The 12,009-nt window shown below is 42.5% G+C and overlaps 1 protein-coding gene across 3 annotated transcripts in view; it reads left to right on the top strand.

The window, feature by feature from the left end:
- Nucleotides 1-7,011: 7,011 nt before the first annotated feature.
- Nucleotides 7,012-12,009, top strand: part of TBC1D9 (TBC1 domain family member 9) — a 49,123-nt gene continuing 44,125 nt past the window's right edge. For 2 of the 3 annotated variants that reach the window (XM_038135260.1, XM_038135262.1), the window contains exon 1: nucleotides 7,013-7,471. In XM_038135260.1, coding sequence (XP_037991188.1) covers nucleotides 7,447-7,471 — 25 coding nt within the window. In that variant the 5' untranslated portion in view covers nucleotides 7,013-7,446. Of the gene's footprint in view, nucleotides 7,472-12,009 lie in introns of all 3 variants that reach the window. The other variant, XM_038135263.1, reaches the window with a different exon arrangement.

The following is a 12,009-nucleotide window of genomic DNA, read 5'->3' on the forward strand; positions in this document are numbered from 1 at the left end:
TCACAAAATTCTACTTGGTTTTTGAGCTCTATACCACTTGGAATATCCACCTGAAAAGATCCAAAATATAATTTTCTGTAGAAAACTACTGCCTATTCATGTAGTCAGTTGCAAAATCTGATTTATTGTAGATAGATTTTCCTAGGTAATGGGATGGAAGGGAAATGGTTACAAATGACTGATTAATCATTTGTAAATATTCCTTAGGGGAATATTCCTTATTCTTACCAGAAACTACTGGTCCCTTATTCCCTCTCCAAATTCTTCCCATACAGTTCCCCCAGGACAGGTAGCACAGAGCAACTCCTTCCATAGGAGCCACAACACAATCACAAGCAAATATTAAGTAATTGCCCAGAGTCCACTGCAGAAATTTCCTCCAAGGGGAGAGGAAGCTGTGGTTGTACTCTTTTGTAAGTTTGCCATTAATTTTGCATTTTTATGTTCAAGCAGCCAACTTCTGTATTTTTCTGAAACTTGCACAATGATATGTGCTGGTACTCAGCCAGGAGCTGTGCAGAAATTGCATCCACAGTGTTGGTTTCTACATTGTTTTGTGTAGACTCACTACTCTAATAACAAAATAAACTACCATTCTCTTCTGCTTACAGGGAAAACAGAGGGTTAGAAGAAAATAAAGAGGGTTCTAATGAAGAAGTACCCAATTTTGTGGCTTGGACTCCAGAGGTGAGAATGATCAGATTTAACAAAAAGGCTGAGGAGTGAGTTGTGATTAATATCACCCTCCTTAATATTCACCAGGTCATGGCACTTGTCCCCCTGTAGTGCCTTCTGCAACTCTGTGTAGCTCAGGAGCCAGCCAGCACTCACTTGAAGCAATATACCTGTGACCACGCATTTTCTGACTCATTTTCCCTCAGCTACCTGATTGGAAGGAGGAAGGTTAATCCCAGACATTGAATGGAGATGGGATGAGCCTGACCTTCAAGCCAGTGGGGGGGCAGTTGAGGTTTTTTGTTTGTTTTGAGCATAAGCAGAGTAGGCCTTCCATGCTGCTTCACAAAATTGATTCATTCCTTTTCCTTTCCTCTGATAATCAAATATTTTTTATCTCCCTCCACCTAAATATTGTCTTGCAAACTTCCAAAGAAACTGCAGCTTTACTAAGGGTGCAGTAGACATCACACTGGGAACCACCTCATCCCAAAGTTACAGACATGCATTTCAAAGCCTCCACTGTCCACACCTTTTTGGTGAATGCTGAAATATATAAGGGTTTTTTTTATCTACAAAGCCAATAATAATAACAATAAAACCTAGCATTCTTTCTTTTGGGTTTCAGAGAGCTCATGTATTAGATTCATACAGCAGAGTGGTTTCAGTGAGAAGCTGCCAGAAGCTTTTCCTATGTTGGATGGAGGCAATGCTAGCCAGCTCTAACATGGATCTGCTGCTGGCCAAAGTAAAGCCCATCAGCAATGGTGGCAGCACCTCTGGAATAAGAGGTTTAAGACGGGGAAAAATCCTCGACTGCACAATTGCAGCTAGAGAGAAGAGTGAGTGAAACACTGGGTGCCAAGGTCAGTGAAGAAGGAGGGGGAGGAGGAGGAACCAGATCAGCATTCTTCTCCATGGCTTGTTCAGAAAATTAGCAGAAACCAATTCATCTGCTTGGGTTTTTACAAGGCTGTGTGGAACTACTGCAATGGCAATCCTCTTCTAAATTAGACCAAGTACAATGGCATTATTTACGGGGGATTTTAATGCATTCCAGTGCAAATGAGGCAGCACTTTCAAAAGAATTCAGCTATTCATATTTCAATATCTTAACTGTTCTTGGTGCTGTCATATTATTTTCAATAAGCAGGCAAGTGGTAAACAGTTTATTACCATAATTTACATGTCAAACCAAGCATATTCTATCAGCATTTCAGCAATCATCTAGTTCCTTCATGAACATGTAACAGAAGTTTTTAAGTGTCAATTCAGATACCAGCTGCCATGTAATAATTTTTAAGGTAGTTAGTCACAAAAAGAAACATCAAATAGGAATCTAGCTTCACTGATTGCACTGGAGTTGCATTATGTGTTTCTTAGATTTTGTAAGCAAGTAGAGGACATGTCAGACACTTAAACACAAAATAAACTGGGTAAAATGGAAAACAACCCAAACAGCAGAATAACTTGTGAAATACGTACGGGAATGATTATTCAACTGTTCCCCATTTGTCCCAATAAATAATTGCAAATTGAAACTCGGTAAATCCTTTAATACACAAATGTTTAAATGGACAGACCAGTGTCTTGGCTTTTACTTGTTTTAGCAGGTAGGTTTATCCCTCATTTTTCATGGAGTGTTGCTTCTGTAAATTATTTCACATCAGATGTGCACTCTATTTTAGGATAACACAGATAACAAAACCAGTGTATAGAAAAGCAAGGAACATCATCAGAGGGTAAACAAAATTTATTCTGAATTTAAGGATAAACAAACCCAACCACTTCATGAGTAGGCAATGTGACACATATGAAAGTATTTAAATTCAGGTAAGTATTAGCATAAGTAATTAATGAGGGGATTCTGGGATAAGTAATTACTGAGTATTAATACTCTTAAAGCCAAATTAAGTCCAACATTTCTCTGTTGTCCAACATAACTTACGTTGTTCCTCACGAAATCTGTCATCTCCAACTGGCTAAATCAGTTAATTACATGAGCAAGTAATGAAACCATCAAAATCTTTGAAAGCAACTTCATTCCTTGCCAGTATTTGTTTTCAAACATTCTCACTCATGTCATGCTAAAGAAACAGTGCCAAGGAAGCTGTTGGCTGAACTGGTTTGGTGACTTCTCATCTGCCTGGTTGCTGGTGGCTCCAGAAGGTACCAAAAGGAAGATGCAAGATGGATTTGGATCACTGAATTTCAGGAAAAGGGCCAATTCTGCTGTTACCAAGATGTATACCTCCTTTTTTTTTTTTTTCCTCCTAGCATTGCACTGAAACATGGTAATTGTGCCATTTTTAGGGCACTGTTACATTAAAATATCAGCTGCCTTCAAATGTTTGTTGGCTTTCCATTTATGTTAGTAGCATTGGCTCAGCTGTGTGTAGTCTCCTAAGGCATATTCAAAGAGCTGTTTTTCTTCTCAGCTTTATCGTTGTCAGCTTTGTTATCATCAGAAATTTATTAACTTCTTTGGAGTTTTCATTCTTAAACCTTTTCTATTTTCATTCCTCTGGAATACAGCAGATGTTGAAATTCATACATTTATCTGTATAGTGATGCAGTTTGCACATTTAAAAGCAAGCAGCTCTATTAATTAACTAGTTAGACTTAACTAACTATGGACTGGTTAGTCCATCACTGAACTTTGTTACAATAACAGAATAGTTCATCTGCCACAGTATTAACAAATACTTCCAGGGTGAGAATATAATTGTTCTTGCACAATCTTGTGGAAGTAGGTCCTGTCAAACAAAGCTTGCTTCTGTTTTGGCAGGGTGAAAGCTTTGGTCAATAGACATAGTAGGGTTGGTATCATATGTCTGAATTTTGCTGAAGAAATTTTATTTGTAACAACAGACTACATGTAAAATTAACTTGGTCATAACATCTGGGTGTAAAACCAACCCACAGAGATATTGGAGAATAAGGGGATAATAGTGTTATCCTAAGGTGGTAGGAGTCCCTGTATGATTTTAATATTCTATATGACCAATTCTGTGCTAAAGAAAAGTTATGACAATTTTTCTGAATGACATAGGGATTGACAAGATAAATAGTGATGTTAGGTCACTGCTATATCAGGACTCAGGTCACTCTACAACAGCCTAGTGCTTATGTCCACAAACCAGACATAAGGCAAAGGGTGTCAGTTACAACCAAGACAGGGCCCGCTGGAAAGCTTTTCTGAATGAGGATTTTGGATAAAATGCTCAATGTGTTCCCAGTGCAGCACTGTGTCAAAAAAAAAAAAAAAAAAAAAAAAAAAAGGAAAAAGAAAAAGGATTCAGACATAATGTCCCCAAACTAGCACAGACTTTGCCTCTGTCAAAACAAAATCAAAACTAGTAAATCTCTGTTAACATACAAAGTCCACCTCTGACACCTACACTCCAGAAATGATCAGAGTTCACAGGATGATATAGACATGAAAGAAAGCTGGAAACTGTGAGTCTTATTCAACACACCTCAGGAAGAAGGGCAGCCCACAAAAAGTTGTGTGGGCTGTGGACAGGGACCTTCCTTATGCATGGAGAACCTGGAATACCAACAGGGCTTTATAAAGTGTAAAGAGATCAATATGACACCCAAGGGGAGTTAAATATAGGGAAACACTTTTTACCAACCAGTAACAAGTTGTCCCTTTCTCACGAAAGAACAGCAGAACTTCACACCAAAAATAAGCCTAAGAAAGCTGCCCTTCACAATAAGACAAAAAGTGGTAAGTGGCATACTGAAGAACAGCCATCATAATCATAGAGAATTTTAAAAAAGTGCATCTCAGAAGATGAAACTGTTTTATTTAACCTTCCTCAGAAAGGTAGATTCCTCATCCAGACTGAAAGCTTGCAGCCAGTCTGTTTCTCCTGAATATATACACCTGTTTTTCCAACCTAAGTAAGGTGTGCATTTCTCAAAGATAATCTTTCAAAATTTTGATATTTTAACTTTGCTCCTAGTCAACTGAATGGCTGTCTTGAACCACTAGCAAATGCTAGTTGGCTGTTTCTAATGAAGAAATCTATTGTAAGAAGGTCTTCTGGGGAATAAATTATAAAATGTCTGCTTCATTTAATCTTTTTCCAGCTTAAGTAATGTTAATATCCATTAGTATGATGATATTAGACAGAATGGTTGTCCTTCTAGAAGCATGTTTATTTTCTTCCCTGGGAGGTTTATAATATGAAATAACTCCTCAGTTTGTATTGATATCTGCTCCTGATTTCTTTATTTTTCAAAAATGAATGACATACATTATAGTTTTAAATGCAGTGGCACAGAGAACTTTAAACAGCCCCATTCAGTGTTAAAACCACACTGGGGTTCCAACTTCGTACATTTTTTTTCAACAAAATATTAAAAAACATGCAGGGGCAAATATTCTTTTATTTCCATTTCAGGTTTTTCTAAATCCCAATTATAATGCAAGGGACTGACCAGAAGTTCATTATTTTGTTCCTGTCATGGTTTGACACCGGCCAAATGCCAGGCACCCACGAAAGCCACTCATTCACCCTCTCCTGCCACAACTGGACAGAGGAGAGAAAAAAAAATTAACGATGGGGTCATGAGCTGAGAAAAAGGGAGAAAACGCTCCAAGGGCAAAACAGGCTCAACTTAGAGGTACAAAGTGAATTTATTACTAACAGAGTCAGAGGAGGATAATGAGAAGTAAAATAAGCCCTTAAAAAACCACCTTTTTTTCCCCAAACCCTCCCTCCTTCCTTCCCACCAACAGCACAGGGGACAGGGATGTGGGGGTTCTGGTCAGTTCATCAGTGGAGCTGTTCTTCCACTGCTCTGGGAAAAAGTGAAGAGGCTCTCCTGCATTTCCATTCAAGGTGCAGCTGCCCTCTTCAATGATGAATATTCTTCTTAGTGCAATGGAACTGAGAGCAGAACTGGCCATTTTTAAGTGTACATCAGGACAGTCACCTCCCCCTCCTGAACTCTTTACCCACTCAGTAATAACCACATGACTGCTCCCTCAGATGAAGAGTCATTTCTCCCAGGACCGTGTTTCTGTTTTCACATGATGGACACCGGGTACCAGCTCCATGCCAGCACCAGCTGATGAAAGGCTGGACTCTACTATAAAGTACAGCCTGCAGTTTGCGCCCAGAATGTGGCTTTATGTTGTCTTTGGGGCTTAATTTAGCCTTAACATGTTTAATAAAACAAAGATACATATCTGAGTGGAAAGTAACAATTTTATACTTAAAGGGAGGTCAGCGTGTACAGTCCTTTCCTGACAACTTGGAAACCAAAAAGCATTCAGAGCTACAAGGGTAGAAAATGTGTTATCTATACACACTAGTGTTCCCTTTGAGCATGCTTCATTCTAGTGCTCTTCAGGTCCTCAAAAATTACCCCCAACTTCAGCAGTAGGCACAAGGTGGTCTTCAGCAGCAGAGGTGTGGGGCATGGAAGAGAACAGGTACAGAAAAGGGGTTGTGGCAAGAGGGCAGTGTCACCTCCTCTGGTGGATGGCTTCCTTCTGGTTGAGACCAGAGACTGCTCTTCCTTTTGACAACCAGTTTCACAAAATTCTCTGAGCCACATGATGATGAGGCCGAATCTTTCAAGGCAAGCAGTTAAAAGGGGAATCTTAGAATGGTTTGGGTCGGACAGCATCTTAAAGATCATCTCATTTCAACCCCCTGCCATGGGCAGGAACACCTCCCACTAGACCAGCTCCATCCCAACCTGGCCTTGAATGCTTTAAGGGATGAGGTATCCACAGCTTCTCTGGGCAACCTGTGCCCACTGTCCATTGCCTCTCCACCCTCCTACGGAAGAATTTCTTCCTGGTATCTAATCTACACACACCCTCTAGCAGTTTGAAGCCATCACTCCTTGTCCTATCAAGAAGTCCCTCTCCAGCTCTCTAGTAGCCCCTTCAGTCACTGGAAGGTGCTAAAAGGTCTCCACGAGCCTTCTCTTCTCCAGGATGAGCGACCAGAACTCTCTCAGACTGTCCGCAGAGGAGGCTGGGGACCCCAGAGCTGAATGCAGCACTTCGGGCGAGGTTTCGCCAGGGCAGAGGGGCGGCATCCCCTTCCTCATCTGCTGCCCACGGTGCTTTGGATGCACTCAGGACAAAGCACGTTTGGCTTTGTGGGGGGGCGAGCGCGCCTTGCCGGCTCGGGTTCACCTTGGGGTCTCCCGGCACCCCGAGTCCTACCGGGCAGGGCGGCTCTCGGTGCGCGGCTCTTGCCCGCAGCGTCCCCGCGGAGCGATGCTGGGCGCGGCCCCGCCGCAGGCGTGCCCGTGCCCGTGCCCGTGCCCAGGTGCGGGGGCGCGGAGCGCGCTCCCCACGGGGCGGGAGGAGCGATCGGCGGCGCGCACGGCGCGAGCGCGCGCCGGTCCCGCGGGTTTTGTGCGAGTGGCGGCGTGGAGGGGCCGAGCCGGCGTTGATGTCACCGCTGCGGCGAGAGCTGCCGCCGCCCCGGGCCGCAGCAGCCGCCTCGCCGCGCCCGGCGGACCGTGGGTAGGCGGCGGGGGCCATGCGGCTGCTGCCTCCGCCCGGTGCCCACCGGTGCCCGCGGGGCTGCGCCGTCTGCCGCGGCGGCCGGGCATGGTGGCGCCCGATGCGGGCGGTGCGTGCGTGAGCCAGCCCTCAGCCCGCCGGGCCTGCTGTTGTCCGCGCCGGGAGCATGTGGGTGAACCCCGAGGAGGTGCTGCTGGCGAACGCGCTGTGGGTGACGGAGCGGGCCAACCCCTACTTCATCTTGCAGAGGAGGAAGGGGCACGGCGGCGATGGCGGCGGCGGGGGGACTGGCGGGTGAGTGCAGGGGCGGGGCCCTCGCGGTTCCCGGGGCGCGGGGTCCCTCAGGGCCGGGGCGCGGCTGCGGCGGCGCTCCCCGATCCTGCCGCCTGCCCGAGCTCGGGCGCGCGGAATGCGCCAAGATGCCCAGGCGGATTTACGCGCTGGAGCCTGGTGTGGGAGCCCACCGGTGGCTCCGGACCTCAGGGTGTGACTTGCCCCAGGTTCTGGGAGAATTTTCTTGCCGAACCTTTAGCAGGCGTTCCGTAAAATAAGACAATGTTGTAATTCAGAAATTATGAAGAGAACAGATTTGCTTCGGCTTGTCCGTATTTTCCAGATGTCCTTGTGAAGTATGTTGCCCGAATGCTTTGTTTCTGTCTGCTGGCAGCTGGAGACGCTTTTGTAGAGGTTTGCGGGATACTCATCTAGGCCTTAGTAATTCTGTGCATATAGGTTTACCCTTTCTTAGGCAACGTATATGTATTTATATGAGGTTGGAGATGCAGAACCCAATGGTGTCTCCACTGGTACTTCTTGAATTGGTGCAGAATAATCAAGCTACTTCTCCTGAAACCTCTGCTTTCTTCTTTATGCACTTCCATGATAGTTAGTACTTCAGGCTAAGCAAAATTAACATATGGACTGCATCTCTGTTTTGTTCAAGGTCCTGTACATATTTACTGTGAGATTAAGTGTTTCTTCAGACCTTCAATGCTCTATGGACTTGTAAACAGTTCATCATCTAAACTAAGGCACTGCTGTGAAGTGTGTTTTCATGTAGACTGCTGTGGTCTACAGTCCGTGTTGAGTGTTCATATACTATCTCATTCTTGTGTGGGAAATGACCAGCAGCCACTCTACATTGGCTGTAGATGTCTAAATTTTTTTGACAGTCTTTTGAAGTGTGGACAGGATTGACAAACCCATAATAAACGTGTTTTGCCTCAAAAGTTCACCCCTGCTGTGCTTACTGAAAAAATTTTCTCAGGCTCTCCTTTCATGGATTACCCCCTGATCTCTCAAGGTCTGTAAAGACATTCTTCTATCTTTCTAACTTTGTTATCTCTGAATTAGAGATGGTTTACGATAGCCATCAATTTTCCAGTCATTTCTCAGTTATTGGGGAAACAGGTTGAGAGTCTGGGGTTCTGTTCTTCAGCCTGTTTGCATAGTGCATGCATACCTAAGTCTTCTTGCAGCTATATGTGTAATGGTCTGATTGGTGACACCATTTTACAGATGGAGAAAAGACACTTTTGGAAGAATTTGTCGTTGTATGGAAGTAGGATTCATAAATGTGCACTCATTTTGGGGGGGGTTGTTTGGTTTTTTTGAGGTGGGGAGGGTTTGTTTGGTTTTTTGGTTTTTTGTTTTTTTCTTGTGGAAGCTGGAATAAGCCTGCAGCATTTGGTAGAAGTTCAGAATAGAGAAATAGTTATTTGTTTCTGTCTTACCCCCCTGCCTTTTGGAATATAAATATTTGTGCTCTGTATCCATTATTTAAGTATGTGAATAAAGTCTGTATAGTCTGTATATGAGCATTATTTAGAAGGTGAAATTCTCCATGTATTTTGAAATCTGCTGTCAGTGTAGCTCTTACTAGTGCCTGTGCTTTGCCTGGAATTGCAGCTGGTGTGGCATTGAGGTAGTAGCAGCAAATCCATTTCCAGGGGTTTTGTTTGTTTGTACAGAAAAGGGCTGATAAAAACTTGTCGCTTTTTTCAGTATGTTGCCAAAACCATAACTAATCAAACCCCTGTAACTAACTAATTTATTAGAGTCGGCAGTATTTAAAGGAACATATGGGAACTTACCAGACCACGTGCTAAAATGGCAAGGGTTTGTGACACAGTGGTCAACAAAAGGTGGAAGAGGAAGGAAGGGAGGGATGGATGTAGTTTCCAAGCCACTCCCAATGTGCCAGGCACAGTAATAAGTGGAACTTAAGTTGTCTTTTTTTTTCAGAGAAATGCTGAAAAAAAAACCCCAGTTTTTTTAACAGCTGTGGTCTGCCAGTTGAGGGACAAGGAAGGTGGAGAAAGCCAGTGGATTGTTCTTGGTAGGAAAGACCTGCTTAAAGCAAGGTATTGAGGGATGTAGCTGATCCTAAGTTAAAGAATAAATCTGCTGACATAGTAAACAGGATACATAATTTGTAGTAATTATAGCATTTAGGATGACCCTTTGGAAGCTCTCTGGGTGATCCTGATCTTATGACAAAGGTGGAGTTTACTGGGTCAAAAGTAAACAGGGAAAAAAAGAACTTTTGGTGTGGCGGGTTGGATTGTTTTTCTCCTTAATTAGTGACATAATACTGAAATTTGCTTAGATATAATCTAATAAGTTAGCCACACGAATATGGTATAAAATTTGGCCTGGGTGCTCTGTGGGAAGCTAACTTATGTGTCCTTGAAGTTGACTAGAAATATTGTATACAAGATTTTTAACTGTGCTAGGGATGGTCTCAATTCATATTTGCAAGAGAGGATGTAAATACAGCTGTCCTTTTTTTTTTATGATCTAACTTTTGCTGGCTTATACTCCCTCATTATTGACTCTTGAAGTCATTTGTCTTGACTTGTAGAATGAGAATTGACTTTTAAAATGATGAAACTGTGGATAAGATGACGTTAGATGGCTTCACCATGTAACTTAGGCAGTGGCTAGACAATGAGAAGCATTGATTCTCTGGCCTTGCCCTCAAATCTAGGTTTGCCATGAAATTGTCATCACCAAACTAATCAGGGTTAAGTGTAATGCCCTTCTCTCCATCTGTGAACATGGCAAAATTCTTTTGTCATGTCTCAGTCTAAAGCCAAGTATTTTAGGTAGCCTGGAGGGTGGGTGCAAGTACTTCTTGTCTGTTTTAAATTGGAGCAGAAGAACAGTACTCGAGTTACCTGTTCTCCTGGATCCACTCTGAGTGGCTCAATGCTTTCACGAAAAGGAGTATCAGTCACTATGGGAAAGGGGTGAAAAATCGGGTTTTCTCCTCTTGTCCTTGGTTTATGTAGCAGTTGAACAGAGAAACTGTTATTTAAATACTTGTTTGGACATTGGAGACGTTTTCTCCACTATGTTGTATTGTAACAAGTTAGGAGAATGATGATCTTTTAATGTGTTAGGGCAGTGCTGATTAGAGAGCCCATAGAAGCAATCTCTGCTAACAAGGTGTATTAGATCAATGATTTACTTCAGGGATCTAGCTTTTCTAATAAGCAGTGTGGATCCATTTTTATACTGAATTAGGGTCTGGGCTCATTTAAGTTATTGTGTCAGTGTCATTACTAGTCACATCAGTGGGGCTTTTCTTCATAAGCATGCCTTAATTGCAGGGTTGTTTGGATTTTATTTTCCTTTTTAAAAAAAGAAAATAAAAAGTATTTTTAATTGGATTTTCAATTGGATTTTCATAGCTATTCTGCAAACTCACATTATCTTGCATCACTGCATTAATCCTCCATGACTAGACCAAAAAATGTACTTTTCTGCTTTAAAGGTATATCATGGTTGATGAGCTTTCTTTGTAATTAAATTCTTTCGTGCCTTGCACATCATCCCATGCCCATATTTTGCTTCTGTGTGACTCTTGGTCAGGAGTTTCATCTTCCTTTTGTTCACCAGCAGGGAAAAAAGTATTTTCTTTCCTCATATTCTTCTTGCTTCTCTGGGCAGCCTGGTCGTTTGGCCTGTATGAAATAAATCCTTCTCCAGAGGAATGTGGTGTATTTATTTCCACAGCAGCCTGCATCAGCTGTAGCAGAGGCATTTGGACAGAACAAGAACCCAGGATCTCTACCATCATTTAGGCACTGTGCCTTGTATGACAGTATTACTTTTACGGATGTAAAGACCTTGAACATGTCATAAACTTTATAAACAACTAAAAGGTCATGTTATTAAGTGTATCTTGCATTCAGATGCAACAAATAGGTTTGAAAACGCCTCTTAACTACTTTCTGCTATACTGCGATAATGATTGCCAAACTCTTCAAGTCCTTACAGTAAGGAATTTTTGTACCTGGTAATGGATGGCAAAGCAATGTATTCACTTGGAGCTTATAGGAAGAGTGACAGAGGCTGTGGTACAGTTAGCTAGGTGCTACTGTGCTTCTTTTGTCTGTGTGCATTTGTGTGTGTGAAGTAGATGAAATTCTAAGTGACTTTGTCTAAAATGTTATCGTGAGATCTCTGAATCCCAAGGGAAATAAGTGTTCTTAGCAAGAACTGTTTTTAGAAGTGAATTATTTTGCAAGTAGGGTATATATACTTACAGCTGGGACACTGCCTGTGTGAGAGATGCAGTAGGAGTTGTAAATCCATGCTATGTTGCCAAGAATGATTCAAATGTTTAAGCAGAAGAGAGCAGATGGAAATGTGCTGACTTCTGCTGATAAAAGGATCTGATGAAATACTACTTCTCCCCAGATATTTTTGCAAAAGGAGTTGTCATTTAATTTCCACACTGGAAAGGCAAAAAGGACAGGTTCTGAGCTTGGCTGCCTGATGTGACGTAGCAACGTCAGATCTAATATAATTTTCAATACTGTGAC

The sequence above is a fragment of the Motacilla alba genome, chromosome 4, assembly GCF_015832195.1.
Source record: "Motacilla alba alba isolate MOTALB_02 chromosome 4, Motacilla_alba_V1.0_pri, whole genome shotgun sequence".
NCBI lineage: Eukaryota > Metazoa > Chordata > Aves > Passeriformes > Motacillidae > Motacilla > Motacilla alba.